Source organism: Heterodontus francisci, chromosome 23 (assembly GCF_036365525.1).
Source record: "Heterodontus francisci isolate sHetFra1 chromosome 23, sHetFra1.hap1, whole genome shotgun sequence".
Classification (NCBI taxonomy): Eukaryota; Metazoa; Chordata; class Chondrichthyes; order Heterodontiformes; family Heterodontidae; genus Heterodontus; species Heterodontus francisci.
In genome coordinates, this window is record NC_090393.1 from 38,219,568 (window position 1) to 38,241,459 (window position 21,892).

The window sequence follows — 21,892 nt, forward strand, 5'->3', positions numbered from 1 at the left end:
GAAGCAGGACAAATCCAACCCAGCCAATTACCACCGTATCAGTCTACTCTCAATCAGCAAAGTGATAGAAGGGGTCATTGACAGTGCTATCAAACGGCACTTGCTCAGCAATAACTTGCTCATTGATGCTCAGTTTGGTTCCACCAGGGCCACTCAGCTCCCAACCTCATTACAGTCTTTGTCCAAAAATGGACAAAAGAACTGAACTCCAGAGGTGAGGTGAGTGACTGCCCTTGACATCAAGGCAGCCTTTGACCGAGTAGGGCATCAAGGAGCCCTAGAAAAACTGGAATCAATGGGAATCAGGGAGAAAACTCTCCACTGATTGGAGTCATACCTAGCACAAAAGGAAGATGGTTGTGGTTGCTGGAGGTCAATCATCTCATTCCAGGGACATCTTTGCAGGAGTTCTTCAGGTTAGTGTCCTAGGCTCAACCATCTTCAGCTGCTTCATCAAATGACCTTCCTTCAATCATAAGGTCTGAAGTGGGGATGTTCGCAGATGAGTCCACAATGTTCAGCACCATTTGGGACTCCTCAGATACTGAAGCAGCCCAGGTTCTGATGCAGCAAGACCTGGACAACATCCAGGCTTGGGCTGATAAGTGGTAAGTAACATTTGCACCACAAAGTGCCAGGCAATGACCATCTCCAACAAGAGAGAATCTATCCATCTTCCCTTAATGTTCAATGGCATTACCATCACTGAATCCCCAACTCACCTCCTGTTTCCCCTATGCCTATCCACCATCTACAAGGCACAAGTCAGGTGTGTGATGGAATACTCTCCACTTGCCTAGATGGGTGCAGTTCCAACAACAATTAACAAGCTCGATACCATCCAGGACAAAGCAGCCCACTTGACTGGCACCCCATCCAGCACGTTCAACGTTCACTCCCTTCACTACTGACGCACAGTGGCAGCAGTGTGTACCATCTACAAGATGCACTGCATTAGCTCACCAAGGCTCCTTCAACAGCACCTTCTAAACCCATGATCTCTACCACCTAGAAGGACTAGGGCAGCAGATGCATGGGAACACCATCACCTGCAAGTTCCTCTCCAAGCCACATACCATCCTGACTTGGAACTGTATTGCCATTCCTTCATTGTTGCTGAGTCAAAATCCTGGAACTCCCTTCCTAACAGCGCTATTGGTGTACCCAAGCCCCAAGGACTGCTGTGATTCAAAAAAGGCAGCTCACCACCACCTTCAAGGGCAATTAGGGATGGGCAATAAATGCTGGCCTTGCGAGTGATGCCCACATCCCACAAATGAACGAATAAAAAAAAAATTCTTGTCACTTGCACATTCCTGGTTTTCATCGCTTCACCAATTGTGGCCTTCAGCTGCTTAGGCCCTAAGCAATGAAATTTCCTCCATAAACCTCTGTGCCTCAAGAACAAAGAACAGTACAGTACAGGAACAGGCCATTCGGCCCTCCAACGCTGCGCCGATCTTGATGCCTGCCTAAACTCAAACCTTCTGCACTTCCGGGGTCCGTATCTCTCTATTCCCATCCTATTCATGTATTTGTCAAGATGCCTCTTAAACGTCGCTATCATACCTGCTTCCACCACCTCCCCCGGCAACAAGTTCCAGACACTCACCACCCTCTGTGTAAAGAACTTACCTCGCACATCCCCTCTAAACTTTGCCCCTCTCACCTTAAACCTATGTCCCCTAGTAACTGACTCTTCCACCCTAGGAAAAAGCTTCTGACTATCCACTCTGTCCATGCCACTCATAACTTTGTAAACCTCTATCATGTCGCCCCTCCACCTCCGTCGTTCCAGTGAAAACAATCCGAGTTTATCCAACCTCTCCTCATAGCTAATGCCCTCCAGACCAGCCAACATCCTGGTAAACCTCCTCTGTACCCTCTCCAAAGCCTCCACGTCCTTCTGGTAGCGTGGCAACCAGAATTGCACACAATATTCTAAGTATGGCCTAACTGAAGTTCTGTGCAGCTGCAACATGACTTGCCAATTTTTATACTCTATGCCCCGACCGATGAAGGCAAGCATGCCGTATGCCTTCTTGACTACCTTATCCACCTGCGTTGCCACTTTCAGTGACCTGTGGACCTGTACACCCAGATCTCTCTGCCTGTCAATACTCCTAAGGGTTCTGCCATTTACTGTATACTTCCCACCTGCATTAGACCTTCCAAAATGCATTACCTCACATTTGTCCGGATTAAACTCCATCTGCCATTTCTCCGCCCAAGTCTCCAACCAATCTATATCCTGCTGTATCCTCTGACAATCCTCATCATTATCCGCAACTCCACCAACCTTTGTGTCGTCCGCAAACTTACTAATCAGACCAGCTACATTTTCCTCCAAATCATTTATATATACTACAAATAGCAAAGGTCCCAGCACTGATCCCTGCGGAACACCACTAGTCACATCCCTCCATTCAGAAAAGCACCCTTCCACTGTTACCCTCTGTCTATGACAGAGCATGGTAGACGCAGGCACGATAGCGTCTTTTAAAGATGTATCTAGACAGATACATGAATGGGCAGGAAGCAAAGAGATACAGACCCTTAGAAAATAGGCGACAGGTTTAGATAGAGGATCTGGATCGGCGCAGGCTTGGAGGGCTGAAGGGCCTGTTCCTGTGCTGTAATTTTCTTTGTTCTTTGAGCCTGTTCTGGATCCATCTTGCCAGCTCCCCTCTGATCCCGTGTGACTTCACCTTTTGTACCAGTCTGCCATGAGGGACCTTGTCAAAGGCTTTACTGAAGTCCATATAGATAACATCCACTGCCCTTCCTTCAATCATCTTCGTCACTTCCTCAAAAAACTCAAATTAGAGAGACACGACCTCCCCTTCACAAAACCATGCTGCCTCTTGCTAATAAGTCCATTTGTTTCTAAATGGGAGTAAATCCTGTCCCGAAGAATCCTCTCTAATAATTTCCCTACCACTGACGTAAGGCTCACCGGCCTATAATTTCCTCTCTCTCTCTCTTTTAATTTTGCTCTTAAAACCTACCTATTTGTTCCACACTGGTCTTAAAATCTCCTTATGTGGCTCAGTGTCAAATCCTGTCTGATAATGCTCCGGTTAAATGCCTCGAAATATTTTGCTACATTCTTTTTTCTTCTTCTTTGGCCTCCTTGTCTCGAGAGACAATGGGTAAGCGCCTAGAGGTGGTCAGTGGTTTGCGAAGCAGCACCTGGAGTGGCTTTAAAGGCCAATTCTAGTGACACTCTTCAACAAGCGCTGCAGATAAAATTGGTTGTTGGGGCTGTTACACAGTTGACTCTCCTTGCGCTTCTGTCCTTTTTCCTGCCAACTGCTAAGTCTCTTCGACTCGCCACCCTTTAGCCCCACCTGTATGGCGGTCCACCAGCTCTGGCGATCACTGGCAACTGACTCCCGTGACTTGTGATCAATGTCACAAGACTTCATGTCGCGTTTGCAGAGGTCTTTAAAGCGGAGCCATGGACGGCCGGTGGGTCTGATACCAGTGACGAGCTCGCTGTACAATGTGTCCTTGGGGATCCTGCCATCTTCCATGCGGCTCACCTGGCCAAGCCATCTCAAGTGCTGCTGGCTCAGTAGGGTGTATATGCTGGGGATGTTGGCCACCTCGAGGACTTCTGCGTTGGAGATACGGTCCTGCCACCTGATGCCAAGGATTCTCCGGAGGCAGCGAAGATAGACACAGGCTTGAAATACTCGGAATTTTGTGTTCCATGTCACTGCGCCATTTTCCCACACTTTTATCCAGTCTGGACACAGCATCGAACGCCTTTCCCATGCACTTATTGATTTCTGCATCGAGAGACAGGATACTGGTGATAGTTGAGCCTAGGTAGGTGAACTCTTGAACCACTTCCAGAGCGTGGTCTGCGATATTGATGATTGGAGCATTTCTGACGTCCTGTCCCATGATGTTCGTTTTCTTGAGGCGGATAGTTAAGCCAAATTCGTTGCAGGCAGCCGCAATCCTGTCGATGAGTCTCTGCAGACACTCATCTGTCTGGGATGTTAATGCAGCATCGTCAGCAAAGAGGAGTTCCCTGATGAGGACTTTCCGTACTTTGGTCTTCGCTCTAAGACAGGCAAGGTTGAACAACCTACCATCTGATCTTGTGTGGAAGAAAATTCCTTCTTCTGAAGACTTGAATGCATGTGAGAGCAGCAGGGAGAAGATCCCAAACAGTGTAGGTGCGAGAACAGAGCCCTGTTTCAAGCCACTCAGGATAGGAAAGGGGTCTGATGAGGCACCACTATACTGAATTGTGTCTTTTATATGGTCATGGAATTCATATTGCTACATTAAAGGAATTATTTAAATACAAGTTGTTTGCGCTGAGATTAAACAGAAAAGGCAATATCCATTCGTTTACTTCCACACGAAGGTTCACTTGTATTTGTATTGGTAGTCAAGATAAAGAATGCATTATTTGCCTTGTGATCACAGTCTATGTGCAGAATCCTGTCAAGATAGAGAATCATTTAAATCAGGAATTAGACAAAGTTTTTTTTAATACCAAAGACTGACATTTAGTATTAATTTCCAGATCAAAACCACGCATTGTAGTCAGTAATCACTTTCTAACCTGTAACTATCTAAGAAAAAGAATAACTTGTGCTTTGCATGGTTACCTGGAAATGAGCAGTCGGTCTCAGCCCCAGTACCAGGTCAAGATGCAATTAATATAGCAGGCGTCGATCAATCATGATCAGTGCCTTGCAATATAATGGGTTGGTTTGACTCAAATTATGGACTCGGGCAAGGAGGACCCATTGTTCCAAGGTCAAGGATATAACTTTGGATAATAAAAGCAAAATACTGCAGATGCTGGAAATGTGAAATAAAAACAAGAAATGCTGGAAATACTCAGCAGGTCTGGCAGCATCTGTGGAGAGAGAAGCAGAATTAACGTTTCAGGTCAGTGACCTTTCATCAGAACATATATAACTTTAGAGTCGACTGGTACCTAATGCTACGATACTCAGCTCTCCCTCAAACAGGATGCTCACTGGGCGACAATTAATCTATTCTCGTAATTAGCATCCGCTGACACCTTGACTTCAGCCGCTTGGGACCACAAGTAGTCCCTCCGCTTCCCGATGTAAGATGGACAGCTGCAGCTCGCTTCAATGGGATGGCAAATCACATCATAAAACCCCCGTTTCTGCTCTCCACCGCCGACTGCACATCCCTGGCGGTGGATCCCTACCCCTCAGCAGCGAACAAGCGCACTCACCCACCTTCGCCCTTCTATTTGTTAGCGTCAGTTATTCCGTTGCTAAGATACACGCGACCTTTTCCCTCTGACCGCGTGACCCCGGGCTTTTCAGACGGACGTCGGAGTCGGAGGAACGAGACAATCGGCGGGGGCGGAGCTACAGCGAACCTGTTGGACGCCACTCTTTGATTGACGTCCCTATTGGAGCGCGCTTGCCATTCCGACCGTCCCTCTGGACCAATCAGCGGCCAGTGGCGAGGCAGGCATCCGCCCCCGACCCCCGCGTGAAGCTGGGTTGATCGGCGGCGAGAGTTTGTTGTGCGGGGACGGACAGGGTGATGGCGGTGGCATTGCCTGTTGACGATGACGTCCCTTTAATCTTGACAGACGACAACACAGGGATCAGCGCCGACTCAGACAGAGACGAAATTCCCAACGAAAGTAGGCATTATGATCGGTTACACTTTTAAAGGGACGTAACTTTCTTGGCCTCGGTGATTGTTATGTTAGTTTGCATCTTGTATTTCCGTTTCATTGAATTAAGTTGTGTGAAATGCTGCTCAGTGTAATGTCTGTGGTTCTCCCCCCTCCACCCCACTCACAATTGGCGATAACTCACTGGAATCTGCTTTAGCGCACCGGCAGCTACGGGTTTAATGTCAAACAGCAAATAAAAACAGAACATTCTGGTAACACCTATCAGCATCTGTGGAAGAAGGGTTAACGTTTCAGGTTGACGACCTTTCGTCAGAACTGATTGCAGAGCGGGGTTGCAGGTCTAGAGGCGATACACAATGAAAATAACTCAGTAGTCGTTACCATACTTTACCGTAGAATCAGAGAAAGATTATAGGACAGAAGGAGGCCATTTGGTCCATCATGCCTGTGCTGGCTCTTCGAAAGAACTATCCAATTAGTCCCTTTCCCCATAAGCCTAGAAAATTTGCCCTTTCAAGTATTTATCCAGTTGTCATTTCCAAGTTATTATTGAATCGGTTTCCACCATCCTTGCAGGCAGTGCCTTGATCATAATTCACTAAAAAAAAAATCTTATTTTTTCTCGTTCTTTTGCCATTATGGCAGTGTTTGATTTTCACATTGTTATTGTCTTCAATGCAGAGTTTATTAATAAGCTATAATCATCATTTTACAGCTGTTTCAGCAAATAGGGATTTGTATTGATTTTTTGGGGGATTTGACTAGTTTGGGAGCAATTCGTCCCGCCTATTTAAGCATAGGGGCAAACTTATTGTGGCACATTGATCTTTTAATGTTTATTTGCCACCTCCATACTTTCACCTATATAAAACTAATTGCTATCAATTATTAACTATCCTGTCACTTAAAGACATAGCATTTTTTTTCTGAAGGAAATATTCTACCCCTTGAGTATACGCCTGGTAGACGTGTGCATTGAATACTACGAGACTCTTGAAAGTGAACAGTCTATGGGCTGAAAAATCACCTGAAAGAAAGACATGTATACCATAGAAGTAGGCTATTTGGGCCAACTTGTTTGTGCTAGCTCTTTGCTAAAGCAGTCCAAAACTATTGCTACTGGCCCACAGTCTTCTCATAACCTTATAGCTTTCCCTTTGCTTTAAATATTTGATTTTTTTGTAAAAGTTGCAATAGTCTCTGCCACAGCCACTCCCTATGTTAAAACATTTCATGTTCCAGTAAACCTTCACAAAGAAATTCATACCAAAATCCGTCCTAGTAATTTTTAAATTGTCAATTCATCCCTGGAAAACCTGGCCGATTAAATCCTTCATAATTTTAAAAACCTCAGCTTCACTAGAAATGTTGTTTCTCGACTCCCTTCATAACTGTAGTTTACATCGCTAGCATTAGCCTGATGAATCTACTGAATTTCAGTGGCTTTAATATCCTTTCAATAACGACTCCTATGTTTGCACTGAGTACTCCAATGATGACAATGTTTTTGTATAAATTCATAATCTTCGTACTCTTCCCTCATTTATAAAAGCCAAAGTTCAAGTGCCCATTTTTAATGGCTTTATCTACTTGCATTCATAGGGACATATGAATTAGGAGCAGAAGTAGGCCATTCAGCCTCTCTAGCCTGCTCCATCATTCAATAAGATCGTGGCTGATCTGTTTGTCTCTCGAATTCCACATTCCCATCTACCCCCAATAATTTTAGATTCTTGTTAGGCAAGGGAATCAATCTACCTCTGCCTTAAAAATATTCAATGACCTCACCTCCACCACCTTCTGAGGCAGAGAGTTACAACATTACACAACCTTTAGAAAAAAAATTCTCATCTGACTGAAAAAGGTGACCCCTAATTTTAAAACAGTGCCCCTAGTTCTGGACTCACCCACAAGAAGCATCCTGTCCACATCCACCTTGTCAAGACTGTTCAGGATCTAATAAAACTTCAGTCAAGTTTCACCTCACTCTTCTAAACTCCAGTGAAAACAAGCCCAGTCTGTCCAACCTTTCCTCATAAGACAACCCGCTCATTCCAGGTATCAATCTAGTAAACCTCCTCTGAACCACCTCCAATGCATTTGCATCCTTCCTTAAATAAGGAGACCAAAACTGCACACAGTATTCGAGATGTGGTCTCACCAATGCCCTGCATAACTGAAGCATAACATCCTTACTTTTATTTTCAATTCCTCTCATAATAAAGGATAGCATTCTATTAGCCTTTTTTATTACTTGCTGTACCTGCATGCTAACGTTTTGTGACTCATGCACTAGGACACCTAGATCCCTCTGCACCTCAGAATTCTGCTGTCATTCTCCATTTAAGCAATACTCTGCTTTTTTATTCTTCCTGCCAAAGTGAACAACTTCACATTTTCCCACTTTATACTCCATCTGCCAGATTTTTGCCCACTCGCTCAACCTATCAGTCTGCAACCTCCTTATGTCCTCTTGACAACATACTTTCCTACCCATCTTTGGGTCATCTGCAAATTTAGCTACCATGCCATTGCTCCCCTCATCCAAGTTGTTGATATTCTAGCCTGCTCCATCATTCAATAAGATCGTGGCTGATCTGTTTGTCTCGAAGTAGGAGTTCTTCAGGGTAGTGTCCTAGGCCCAACAATCTTCAGCTGCTTCAGTGACCTTCCTAAGGTCAGAAGTGGGGATGTTCGCTGATGATTGTACAATGTTCAGCACCATTCGTGACTCCTCAGATACTGAAGCAGTCCGTGTAGCAATGCAGCAAGACCTGGACAATATCCAGGCTTGGGCTGATAAGTGGCAAGTAACATTCGTGCCACACAAGTGCCAGGCAATGACCATCTCCAACAAGAGAGAATCTAACCATTTCCCCTTGACGTTCAATGGCATTACCATTACTGAATCCCCCACTGTCAACATCCTAGGGGCTACCCATTGACCAGAAACTGAACTGGAGTAGCCATATAAATACCGTGGCTACAAGAGCAGGTCAGAGGCTAGGAATCCTGAGGCAAGTAACTCACCTCCTGACTCCCTAAAGCCTGTCCACCATCTGCAAGGCACAAGTCAGGTGTGTGATGGAATACTCCCCACTTTCCTGGATGGGTGCAGTTCCAACACTCGAGAAGCTCGACACCATCCAGGACAAAGCAGCCTGCTTGATTGTTTGTAGCTGGGGTGCCATTCAGTCCCTCCACCACAGTGGCAGCAGTGTGTACCATCTACAAGATGCACTGCAGCAATGCACTAAGGCTCCTTAAACAGCACCTTCCAAACCCGCGACCTCTACCAACTAGAAGGACAAGGACAGCAAATGCATGGGAACACTACCACCTGCAAGTTCCCCTCCAAGTCACACACCATCCTGACTTGGAACTATATTGCTGTTCCTTCACTGTCGCTGGGTCAAAATCCTGAAACTCCCTTCCTAACATTGTGGGTGTAACTACCCCAAATGGACTGCAGTGGTTCAAGAAGGCAGCTCACCACCACCTTATCAAGGGCAATTAGGGATGGGCAATAAATGCTGGCCTAGCCAGCAACGCCCACATCCCATGAACGAATAAAAGAAAAAAAATTATGAATTGTAAAAAGTTGAGGCCCCAGCATAGACCCCTGTGGGATTCCACTCGTCACACCCTGACGATCAGAAAAGGACCCATTTATGCATACTCTGCTTTCTGCCAGCCAATCTTCGATCCATGCTAATGTTTTACCCCGTACACCATGAGCTCCGACTTTGCTCAATAACCTGTCATGTGGTACCTTGTCAAATGCCTTTTGGAAATCCAAGTACAGCAGGTCAACGGGCTCCCTTTTATCCACGGCACATGTTACTCCTTCAAGAAACTCCAATAAATTGGTTAAACATGATTTTTCCCCTTCACAAAATCATGGAGTATTCCAGGTTATCTTGAGTCTTTCGAAGTACCCAGCTATCGCCTCCTTAATGATTGATTGTAAAATCTTCCCCACAACAGATGTCAAGCTAACTGGTCTATAGTTACTTGTTTTCTGCCTCCACCACCGCCCCCAAAATTCTTGAATAGAGGGGTTATATTTGCTACTTTCCAGTATCGAGCAAATTTTGAAAAATTAACACCAATGCATTTACTACCTCATTAGCCAACTCTTTTAAGACCCTAGGATGAAGCCCATCACGACCCGGGGACTTATCAGCCTGCAGCTCTATCAGTTTGCCCAGTACCACTTCCCTGGTGATTGTAATTTCACCAAGGTCCTCTCTTCCTTCCACCTCCTGATTTACAGCTAATGCTGGAATGTTTTTTGTATCCTCTATAGAAAAACAAGTAAAATATTTGTTCATTTCATCTGCCATTTCCTTATTATCTATTAACTCCCCATTCTTGCTCTCAAGAGCAAGAACACTCACTTTACTTACTCCTTTCCTTTTTAAATACCTGTAGAAACTCTTGCTTTATGATTTTTACATTTCTAGCTAGCTTCCTCTCGTATTCCAATTTCTTTCTCCTGATTAACCCTTTAGACATTCTTTGCCATTCTTTATATTCTGACCAGTCATCTGACCTGCCACTCATCTTTGCACAATTATATGCTTTTTCCTTAAGCTTTCCTTAACTTCTTTAGTCAACCACGGATGGTGGGTCCTCCCCTTAGAATGTTTCTTTATAGTAGGAATATACTTATCCTGACTATTCTGAAATATCCCCTTGAATGTCTGTCACTGCTTCCCTATTGATTTATCTCCTAGCCTAGTAACCCAGTTCACTCAGTTAGCTCAGCTTTCATGCCCAGATAGTTGCCCTTAAGTTTAAAATACTAGTCTTAGACCCACTCTTCTTTCAAACTGGATATAAAATTCAATCATATTGTGGTCGCTGCAACTTAGAGGTGCCAGAGGTCATTAATTAATCCTGTCATATTGCACAATACTAAGTTGAGTGTAACCTGCTCTCTGGTTGGTTTCAGAACATACTGCTCGAAGAAACTCTCTCGAAAGCATTCTTTGAACTCCTCATCCAGGCTATTGCCAATCTGATTTATCCAGTTTACATGTAGATTAAAATCACCTATGATTATTGCCTCATGCCCCACGAACCGAAGCCCCTTATCACAAGCACCCAATATTTCTTCTTGCAGACTTCGTCCTATGTTGTGGTTACTCTTCGGGTGCCTGTCGACCACTCCGAGTGACTTCTTTCCCTACTATTGCTCATCTGCACCCAAACCAATTCTACATCCTGATCTCCTGAACCAAGGTCATCTCCAACTATTGCACCAATGCCATCCTTGATTAAGAGTGCCACCCCTCCACCTTTACCTAGCTTCCTATCCTTCTTGAATGTCCTATACCCCTCAATATTCAGGACCCAATCCTTGTCATCCTGCAGCCACATCTCTGTAATGGCGATCAGATCATATTTATTTTCTTCAGTGTGTGCTATCAGTTTGTCTACTTTGTTATGAATGTTACAGATACAGAGCCTTTAGTTTTGTCTGTTATCTTTGGAACATCTAGTCTTGACTGTTGGTGTGTTATTAGGTTTTTTTTCCCCCCCCCTCGCTGTCCTTTCCTGCCATTCTCTGCCCTTCATAATCCAGATTACTATTCTGCTCTCCTGCCTTGACTGTACCGCTTGGGTTGCTACATCTACTTAGGCTTGATCCCTCACCCCCCTTATTTAGTTTCAAGCCTTCTCTACTTCCCTAGTTATACGGTTTGCTAGAACACTGGTCCCAGCACTGTACAGGTGCAGACCGCCCCAACGGTACAGCCCCACTTTCCCCAGTACTGGTGCCAGTGCCCCACGAACCAAAACCCACTTCTCCCACAGTCTTTGAGCCATGTATTTATTTCACTAATCTTATGTACCCTCTGCCAGTTAGCACGTGGCTGAGGTAATAATCCAGAGATTATTACCCTTGAGGTTCTGCTCTTCAATTTGGTGCCTAGCTCCTCATACTGTCTAAGCAGAACCTCTTTTCTACTCCTACCTATGTCATTGGTACCTACATGAACCATGATAATTGGATCCTCCCTCTCCAAGTTCCTGTCCATCCCTGAGCAGATGTCCTGGACCCTGGCACCAGAGCCTTCTGGACTCACGTTCTCCACTGCACAGAACAGTATCAATTCCCCCTCGCTATATTATCCCCTACTAACACTACATTCCTTTTTGCTCCCTTCACTTGAATGGCTTCTTGTACCACAGTGCCATGGCTAGTCTGCTCATCTACCTTGCAGACCTCACTTTCGTTCATACAGGTTGAGAGCACCTCAAGCCTGTTTGACAATTGCAAAGTGTGAGGCTCCTCCACTGCTGTCTGCTCAGTCCCTTTACCTGCCTCACTCACAGTCACCTGCTCCTGTCCTTCACTCCTGACCAAAACAGATGACCCTGTTCTAAGAGTCTTGACCATCTTCCAGAACAAAGTGTCCAGGTATTTCTCCCCCTCCCTTATGTTGTGCTGGGTTTGCAGTTCGGCTTCCAGATCAATAATCCTGATCCGGAATTCCTCTATCCGCTTAGTGGCAGGAGGCATAGGGTGATGGTCGAGGGCTGTTTTTGCAATTGGAAGCCTGTGACTAGTGGTGTACTGCAGGGATTGGTGCTGGGACCCTTGCTCTATGTAATGTATATTAATGATTTAGACATGAATATAGGAGGTATGATCAGTAAGTTCACTGATGACATGAAAATTGGTGGTGTCGTAAATAATGAGAAGAAGGAGAGCCTTAGATTACAGGACGATATAGATGGGCTGGTAAGATGGGTAGAGCAGTGGCAAATGGAATTTAACCCTGAGAAGTGAGTTGATGCATTTTGGGAGGACTAACAAGGAAAGGGAATATACAATGGATGGTAGGACCCTCGGGAGTACAGGGGGTCAGAGGGATCTTGGTCTACTTGTCCATAGATCACTAAAGGCAGCAGCACAGGTAGATAAGGTGGTTAGGAAGGCATACGGGATACTTGCCTCTAAGAGCAGGGAGGTCATGAGTTTGCTGTACAAAATGCTAGTTAGGCCACAGCTGGAGTACTGTGTACAGTTCTGGTCGCCACACTATAGAAAGGACGTGTTTGCACTGGAGAGGGTGTAGAGGAGATTCACCAGGATGTTGCCTGGGCTGGAACATTTCAGCTATGAAGAGAGACTGGATAGGCTGGGGTTATTTTCCTTGGAGCAGAGAAGGCAAAGGGGGGACATGATTGAGGTGTACAAAATTACAAGGGGCACAGATAGGGTAGATAGGAAGAAACTTTTTCCCTTAGCAGAAGTGTCAATAACTGGGGGCATAGATTTAAGGTAAGGGGCAGGAGATTTAGAGGGATTTAAGGAAAAACTTTTTCACTCAGAGGGTGGTTGGAATCTGGAAGGGGTGGTAGAGGCAGGAACCCTCACAACATTTTAGTAGTATTTAGATGAGCACTTGAAACACCATAGTATACTAGGCTACGGGCCAAGTGCTGGAAAATGGGATTAGAATAGATAGAGTTGATGGCCAGCACGGACACGGTAGGCCACAGTGCCTCTTTCTGTGCTGTAACTCTATGACTATGACTTTCTGCAGACATGTTTGTTCTGGACCACCCAGGCATCCAAAAGCTCCCACTTACCACCTATCCTGCCATTGTTACTTGTGCTGTTAGTTAATTTACTTTAATCGTAGAGAGATACAGCACCAAAACAGGCCCTTCGACCTACCGAGTCCACGCCGACCATCAACCACCTATTTATACTAATCCTACATTAATCCCATTTTTCTGTCTCACATCCCCACCTTCCCTCAATTCTCCTACCACCTACCTACACTAGGGGCAATTTTTACAATGGTCAATTTACTTATCAACCCACAGGTCTTTGGCACGTGGGAGGAAACCCACACGCAATCACAGGGAGGACTTACAAACTCCACACAGGCACTACCCAGAATTGAACCTGGGTTGCTGGAGCTGTGAGGCTGCAGTGCTCACCACTGTGCTGCCCTTTCTTAATTAACTCTCACGCTTTCCAAATCTACAAAACTTAACTAGTATTAGTAAATAAAACCTTACAATTCATAAAATTACCTGAGGTTTGAAAGATAGACAATAAAAAACTTACCAACCAATCACCTACCTTGGAGTCCAAAGAATAATCACCAACTGCTGAAGGCTTTAAAAAAAAGAAAGGAACCCCTTTCTTTCCCCTCTGCACCAAATTCCCAGCTTCAGTCTGGCAATGTCTCACTCAGACAAAAAATCTCCTCTCACTGCATTGAGCTAAGAACTGGTCTGCTTTACATAGAGATTCGGATGATTCAGTGGCTCAGCTTCTGGTACAATAATTAGCACCTATTAAACCTAACTACTTTCAACTGATTGACATAACTGCAATTGCTGGCTGCTTCTTGTTTAACAAGGCTATTTACCTAACCAGGAGATTTCATAGCCTGACTCTTAATCTAAAATTTCAGCTTGACAAAAACTTCCCAGAACTTACCACATGCACCAAATTTCCTGCTTCACTCAGGCAAATGTGTCCTTTCATTGCGTCCCCTCACTCCCAGTTATGCTTTCAACAACAATAATTTATATTTATATTGCTAACCAGTCTCTTCATGAGCGACAGCAACTTACATTTCCATACTATTAACATTGAAGGACATCACAAGAAGCTTCACAGAAGCATAACTAGACACAAATTGGCACCGAACCAAAGGAAGAAATATTAGGAGAGGTGACCAAAGGCTTGGTCAAAGAGGTGGGTTATAAGGAGGATCGTCAAGTAGGAGAGAAAGGTGGAGAGATGAAGAGATTTTAGAATGCAATACCAGTGAGTAGGGCCTAGACAGTGGAAGGCACAGTTGCCAATACTGGGGCAAAGGGATTTCAGAATGCAGTTGGAGAGACATATAGTTCTTGAAGGACTGGAGGATGTTAGAGAGATAAGGATAAGATGAAAGGATTTGAACATGAGGATAAGAATTTTAAATTAGAGGTATTTGAGGGACCAGGAGCCAATATAGTTCAGTGTGCATAGGGGCGAAGCATGCGTGGGACTTGGCACAGGTTAGGATATGGCTAGCCTTAACTCTTTTACAATCCTTCTCACTAAATTTCCTACTTTTGTATCACCAGCAATTTTGAGACTTTGTTCCTTGCACCCAAGTCTAAATCACCTATATGTACTGAAAACAAAAGTAGATCCAACAGACTCCTGGGGTAAACCACTTCCAAACTTTCTACTGTCCAAGCAGCAGCCATTTAACCACAACTCTATTTGTTGTCTGTCAACCACTTTCTCTCTATGCTGTTGCATTTCGTCTTACACCATACACCTGAATCTTTCTAACAAGCCTCGTGAAACACTGGAAATTGCATTTATCCAAAATCCAAGGCATCCCCTTTATCTATCCAGTCAATCACCTCTTTGAAAATCTCTGTTAAATTGTCAAAGATGACTTGTCTTTTACTCTTTTTAAAAATTCTTAGTAGTTTTATCTCAAATTATGGATTCAAACTTTTTATACAGATAATGTTAGCCTCCTGCTTCTTGTCTGTAGTTGTCCTCTCCTTTCTTGAGCAAAGCCATTCTTCAGTCCCACAACAATTTGTAATTTAAGGTGGTTTGAAAAATGCTGGTTTGAGCCTCTGTTAATCCTTTTTGGACTTCTCGCAACATTCTAGGATGTATGTCATTTGAGCCTGGTGACTTAAGCACGTTGAGGTTTGCTATTCTTTTCAGTTCCATTTTCCTCTGTAGTATATCTAATTTCTCAATTCCATCATTATTTGTAAAAGGAAATGTGCAATATATTTATTTAATGGCCGACAATTTGCTGGAGTGGGGCATCTCACACAGGCCCAGTTAGTTGGACATTTTCCCCTCACCTTTCAGCTTGAAAGAATTGTGCTGCAAATTGTTGGAAGTGTGAGCTGTTAAAGATATGGTGAAGGCAACAGGGCACCTGGGACACTGGTGAACGATGGGACCACCAGTATTTCCTTAAGCAATAAGATTTAAGGAGTGAGAAAGAAACAGGAATAATAAAGAAAATAAGGTGAATGAGTCAAATTGGGTACAGAAGGAGAAATAGTGATAGCAAGGAAAAGTAACAAAGAAAAATAATATTTAAACTTTTAAAAAAATCTTTAGGAACAATTTACTACCTGCAAGATTGAGACTCCACAGTTTCAGCTGTTTCCTTCCTACACTGGAGAGGTTGCAATGCAGGAACATAAATCTAGTCATTAAAAAGGTACTTGCACTGTTAATCACCAGCCCTAACTTTCTGCATCAAATTCAACTGGCACTTAATGTGCAAATATGACAATCTTGGTCGAATTCCCACTTTCATAAGGCTAATCTCACAGATTAATTCTTCAAGCTAGAACCAGGCTAAATACAATAAGTTGAGGGGGGAAGTGAAGAGGCAAATACGACTGGCAGAGAGAGAATATATGAGAATAAAATAGCAGTTGCCATAAAAGGGAACCCAAAAATCTTCTACCAGCATGTAAATAGGTAGTAAGAGGTGGGTTCGGCCCTATTAGGGACAAAGAGCTTAGAGGTGCAGAGCAAGGCTAAATTACTTGATGAATACTTTGTATCAGTGTTTACTAAGGAAAAGGATGCTGACAAAATATCAGTAGAAGCAGAGATGATTGAGTTAATGGATGAAGTGAAAATTGATAGGCATAGCCAGCCTTTCCAGTACATCCTGCCTAAGAGTGGCAAAGTCGCCGAGTCCGGATGGCTTGCATCCCAGGTTGCTGAAAGAAGTGGGGTTGGAAATAGCAGAAAGGCTTGCCATAATCTTCCCCAGATATGGGGGAGTTGCCAGAGGATTGGGGTGTGGTAAATGTGACACCCTTATTCAAGAAAGGGTGTAAGGACAGTCCTAGTAACTACAGGCTGGTCAGTTGAACATCAGTGTTGGGTAAGGTTTCTGAAACAATAATCGGGGGAAATAAATCAGCAGGCACTTAGAGAGGCTTGAATTAATTATGGACAGCCAGCACATATTTGTAAAAGGCAGAGCATGCTTAACTAGGGGTTGTTCTCCTTAGAGAAAATGAGATCGAGGGGAGGTTTGATAGAGGTGTGCAAGATTATGCCTACCTTATCTGAAGTTGTCAGAGAAAAGCTGTTCCCATTAGCTGATGGTACAAGGACTAGGGGACACAGATTTAAGGTTTTGGGCAAGAGATGCAGGGAGGAGGCGAAGAAGAACTTTTTTTTAATGCAGCAAGTGTTAAAGACCTGGAACTCGCCTATGAGGGTGGTGCAAGCAGAGACAATCAATTATTTCAAGAGGAAACTGAATGTGCACTTGAGGGAAATAAACTTACACTGCTACTTAGGGAGCCGGCATGAATTTGATGCGCCGAATGGCCTCCTTCTGTGCCGTTGATAACTTTGACTCTAATAGTCCAGAAACCTGTGAGGATTCACAACTCATGGGGTACCTCTGTGACCATAAGTTGCTCGACAACTTCTTTCTTTTTTCTTTTGGGCCTCCTTATCTCGAGAGACAATGGATACACTTACATATTAACAAACAGTGTATGCATTAAATATGCTGTATTTTGGCAACAAGTTCCACCAAAATCTCCAATGTACCTTCATCCTCCACAATTAGATTGCTGTCTTCGTCCATGAGCTGGAGGCACCTGTTGCCTATGAAACAATAAGGGTCAGTGGGGAAGGCAGGAATTGACCAGGAAAAATCATTTTAAATTGCTATCCCTGTGCTTGGGTGTTAGACTAAGGAATTGATTGGATTAGGGGATTCAGTTTTTTTAAGTATAAAGTAAAACTTTTTATTTAGAACTGTTTGGATTAGCATGCTGTGCTTTCAGTCAACCTTGATGCAGTTCTGCTGAGTGTTGGCCTCTGCAGAAAACTGATCTCAAAATACCACTGAATTTGCAAAGAGAAAAAAAATGGTTGAATAAGAAAATACTGGAAGTGCAGGTAGTTCGATTAGCATCTAAAAGAAATATAGCTTATGGTCTTGAGTATGATGCAGCAAACTAAATTAGCAGTCTCATTTGGAGACTGTACTATGGTAGTTTAGAAAATGGAAGTATATTTTTGGAAAAAAATTTCATTTGTAAAATTTGTAAAATAAATTACAACCCAATTCAAATTGGACATTTCATAAAGAACATCAGTTTCTTTCAATACAGTACATGAGGTGCCTCACTACCCTCGCCATTTCAAGTTCTTTTGACAATGTACATTTGCATTACACACACCAAAAAACATTCTCGGTGCATACAGCCCAAGGGGATTTACACAGGTTCCAGCCCCTCTGTATACCATGGCGGGAGGGCCTTACACAGTGGCCTTTCCTCATTGAGCCCTTGTGGCAGCTACCCCAAGCTTTAGTACATCCTTCACTAATCCCCTGCCAGTGCAACACTCGGTCATCGACAGCTCTTTGCACTGGCAGACCAACAGGTTTTGGGCAGGCCAAAGTACGTCTTTCACTGAGTTGATGGTCCTCCAGCAGTAGTTGATGTGTATCTCGGTGTGCATCCCTGGGAGCAGCCCGTAGAAAATACTCTTCTGAAATTGGGCATCTAGCCATGTTATGCCTTACCAGCTTTATGCTGACTGTGTGGTGTATTTTAACCCCCAATGGTGGAAACTCTGCTGGGGTCAGTAAGTAGAGCAGGAGACATAGCAGTGGTTTCCCAGGCTGATCTGGGCAAGTACAATTTTAAATTCCAGGTAGCAAGGGCATTCCCCCAAAGTCAGCAGCTTCCCTCAATAAATATTCAGATCAAGCTCAGATGACATCATTGAGCTTTGAATCAAAATTAACCTGAATCGTGAGTATAGGGGCAGTGATGGTTTCCCTGCCAGGCCAAACCTGCCGAGAGCTAGATCTAGTGCACCACCTGCTACAGGCTGTTCCTGCCTACTCTTAAAATCGACCTCTGTTATGTGCAAAGTGAGATTGTGTTTCACTCTTAGTTTTAGTTTAGTTTAGAGATACAGCACTGAAACAGGCCCTTCGGCCCACCGAGTCTGTGCCGACCATCAACCACCCATTTATACTAATCCTACACCAATTCCATATTCCTACCACATCCTCACCTGTCCCTATATTCCCCTACCACCTACCTATACTAGGAGCAATTGCTACTGGCCAATTTACCTATCAACCTACAAGTCTTTGGCATGTGGGAGGAAACCGGAGTACCCGGAGGAAACCCACGCAGACACAGGGAGAACTTGCAAACTCCACACAGGCAGTACCCTTCCTCTATTCCTCATCTAGGTCAGGTACTATGACAGAAGCAATTGTCAATGCTATGCCTTGAAAATTGGGCCAAATATTTATTTATTTAGAGATATAGCACTGAAACAGGCCCTTCGGCCCACCAAGTCTGTGCCGACCAAGAACCACCCATTTATACTAACCCTACAGTAAGCCCATATTCCCTACCACCTACCTACACTAGGGGCAATTTACAATGGCCAATTTACCTATCACCTGCAAGTCTTTGGTGGTGGGAGGAAACCAGAGCACCCGGCGAAAACCCACGCGGTCACAGGGAGAACTTGCAAACTCCGCACAGGCAGTACCCAGAATTGAACCCGGGTCCCTGGAGCTGTGAGGCTGCGGTGCTAACCACTGCGCCGCCTAAATAATTGCAGATGTGTGGGAAGGCATTGCTACAGATTGCTCCATCTGTGTTTCAAGATAGTGAGCCAACAGAGATCTGGGAATGGCTGAAGTAAATAGTTTCTTTATTAAGGGTATTAATATTTTAGCATTTTATGTTAATAGTATCATAATATTTGCTAATCTGTTGGCATTGATGTGAAGCAATGGCATAATTTTCTTTTCATCAGTTCATGGGCTTGTTTCAGTTATGGCAAGCTGTAATTTATCAATGTGTTTTAGAACAGTGTTTATGGACATGACTTGTAATGTACATTGCAAATTTCACAAACATCAAATTGCCATTTCAGTAAATTTATATCTTCAACCAATTTGAGGAGTAATTTCCTTACATAAAAATTCCTCTTGAAAAAAATGTAATTTTCAAAATCATACCTGGGAAACCTCCAAAGTCCTTGAACATGTCGCCTCCCAAATCCATGCACTTCTTTCCCAGAAATTCATGCTTGAATCCTTCCAATCAGGTTTCCTCCACTGCCACAGTCCTGAAACAGCTCGTATCAAAGTCACAAATGGCATCCTATGTGACTGTGACAAAGGTAAACTTTCCTCCTTGTTCTTCTTAACCTTTCTGCAGCGTTTGACATGGTTGACCACACCATTCTCCAACATCTCTCTACCATCGTCCAGCTAGGTGGGACTGCACTCGCCTGGCTTCATTCTTATCTAATTGTAGCCAGAGTACCACCTGCATCGGCTTCTCTTCCTGCTTCTGTATCGAGTCCCCCAAGGATCTATCCTTGGCTCCCTCCCATTTCTCATCTACATGCTGTCCCTAGGCAACTTTATCCAAAAACATAGGCTCAGTTTTCACATGCACGTTGGCAACACCCCATTGTACCTCACCTCTTTTGACTCTGCCACAGTCTCAATTATCAGACTGCTTATCAGGCACAAACACTGGATGTGCCTTCAGCTGCCTGGGCCCTAAGCTCTGGAATTCCTTCCCTAAATCTCTCTGCCTTTCTACCTCTTTTACCTTCTTTAAGACACTCCTTAAAATCTACCTCTTTGACCAAGCTTTTTGACATCTGCCCTAATATCTCCTTATGTGGCTCAGTGTCAAATTTTACTTTATACCGGTATAACTTAGGGATATTTTATTCCAGTGTGATGTAATACAAGTTATTGTTGAATTTGTATTATGTCTCTACACAGAAAAATGTCATAGCCAACAAGGAGATTGCAGTGTATAATTTTGTACTCATTAGATTTTCAAAGAAAATGACAGACACCCAAATATTTAGGATCTGCAACCAAGATGTGTTTTACCACATCCTCCCAAAACACAGATTTGATCCTACACGTGGTAGCGAATCTTTATGTCAACCCACCAGGGAAAGGGATGCGATGCATAGTCACAGCTCCTTGTCATAGCTCAGTTCCAAGATGGCATGGGAAGCAAATGCACCACCCTCCCTGGCCCCCTCCCAAAACTGCACCAGGTTTTACTGTTGAGTATTCCATGTGACTGTTTTAAAAGGGCATTATTATCAGCACTAACCTGGTCAAGTTTCATTCGGTTATCAGAATTTACTGCGCTTTTTATTTACTAACATGGTTGTTCATCTTTACTCCTCCCTCAGATGCAGGTGTTGTTCAACAGTACAAAGCCTGCATGTGGTTAACCTCCTCCCAAGCTCTGGCAGTACCAGTGGTGAGACCGCATCTGGAATACTGTATACAGTTTTGGTCTCCACATTTAGGAATGGATGTACTGGCATTGGAGGCAGGGCAGAGAAGGTTCACTAGATTGGTCCCTGGGATGAGAGGGTTGTCCTATGATGAGAGGCTAAATAAATTGTGCCTGTATTCTCTGGAGTATAGAAGAATGAGAGGTGATCTCATTGAAACATGCAAGATTCTAAAGGGGCTAGTTAGGGTAGACACAGATAATTTCTGCTAGTCGAGGAATCTAAAACATGGGGGCACATTCTTAGGATAAGGGGCCAGTCATGTAGGGCTGAGATGAGGAGAAATTTCTTCAAAGGATTGTGAATCTTTGGAATTCTCTACCCCAGAGGGGTGTGGATACTCCATTGTTGAATACATTTAAGGCTGGGATATACAGATTTTTGGGGTCTCGGGGTCTCAGGGAATCAAGGGGTATGGCGAGCGGGTGGGAAAGTGGAGTTGAATCCTAAAGTCAGCCATGATCATTTTGAATGGCGGAGCAGGCTTAATGGGCCATATGGTCGACTGCTGCGCCTATTTCTTCTGTTCATGTACCACACTGGAAATGGCCAGTGTGACTGTGCATACAACAATGGCCTGGTGACTGTTTTTTTTCTTATTCCATATCTTTCACCCTCCTCCCAGTTGACTCAAAATATTAAAAAATGGCAATCCGGTGATCAACAGCTAGACTAATGGCCTGCTACCTGACCCGAACCCCATGGGACCCGACGACATGTGTCAGGTTCGGATCAGGTCGGGTTGCACTTCAGGGGCCGGGTCGGACACGCTCTATCACGGTTAAGTGGCTCCAATGTTAATTTCAGTTTTGGACTAGAAAGGTGGTTTTGTTACTGTTATTTTAAGCTTGTGCAGATCAGCAACAAAA

The 21,892-nt window shown here is 44.0% G+C and overlaps 2 protein-coding genes across 3 annotated transcripts in view; one reads left to right on the top strand and one right to left on the bottom strand.

Moving 5' to 3' along the window:
• Positions 1 to 5,234, bottom strand: part of iqcd (IQ motif containing D) — a 37,575-nt gene extending 32,341 nt beyond the window's left edge. Inside the window, exon 1 of the mRNA XM_068055123.1 lies at positions 4,967 to 5,234. The gene's annotated coding sequence lies outside the window, so the exon portion shown is untranslated. The remainder of the gene's footprint in view (positions 1 to 4,966) is intronic.
• A 221-nt stretch (positions 5,235 to 5,455) lies between these two features.
• Positions 5,456 to 21,892, top strand: part of tpcn1 (two pore segment channel 1) — a 149,656-nt gene continuing 133,219 nt past the window's right edge. For both annotated transcript variants that reach the window (XM_068055114.1, XM_068055116.1), the window contains exon 1: positions 5,456 to 5,659. In XM_068055114.1, coding sequence (XP_067911215.1) covers positions 5,557 to 5,659 — 103 coding nt within the window. In that variant the 5' untranslated portion in view covers positions 5,456 to 5,556. The remainder of the gene's footprint in view (positions 5,660 to 21,892) is intronic.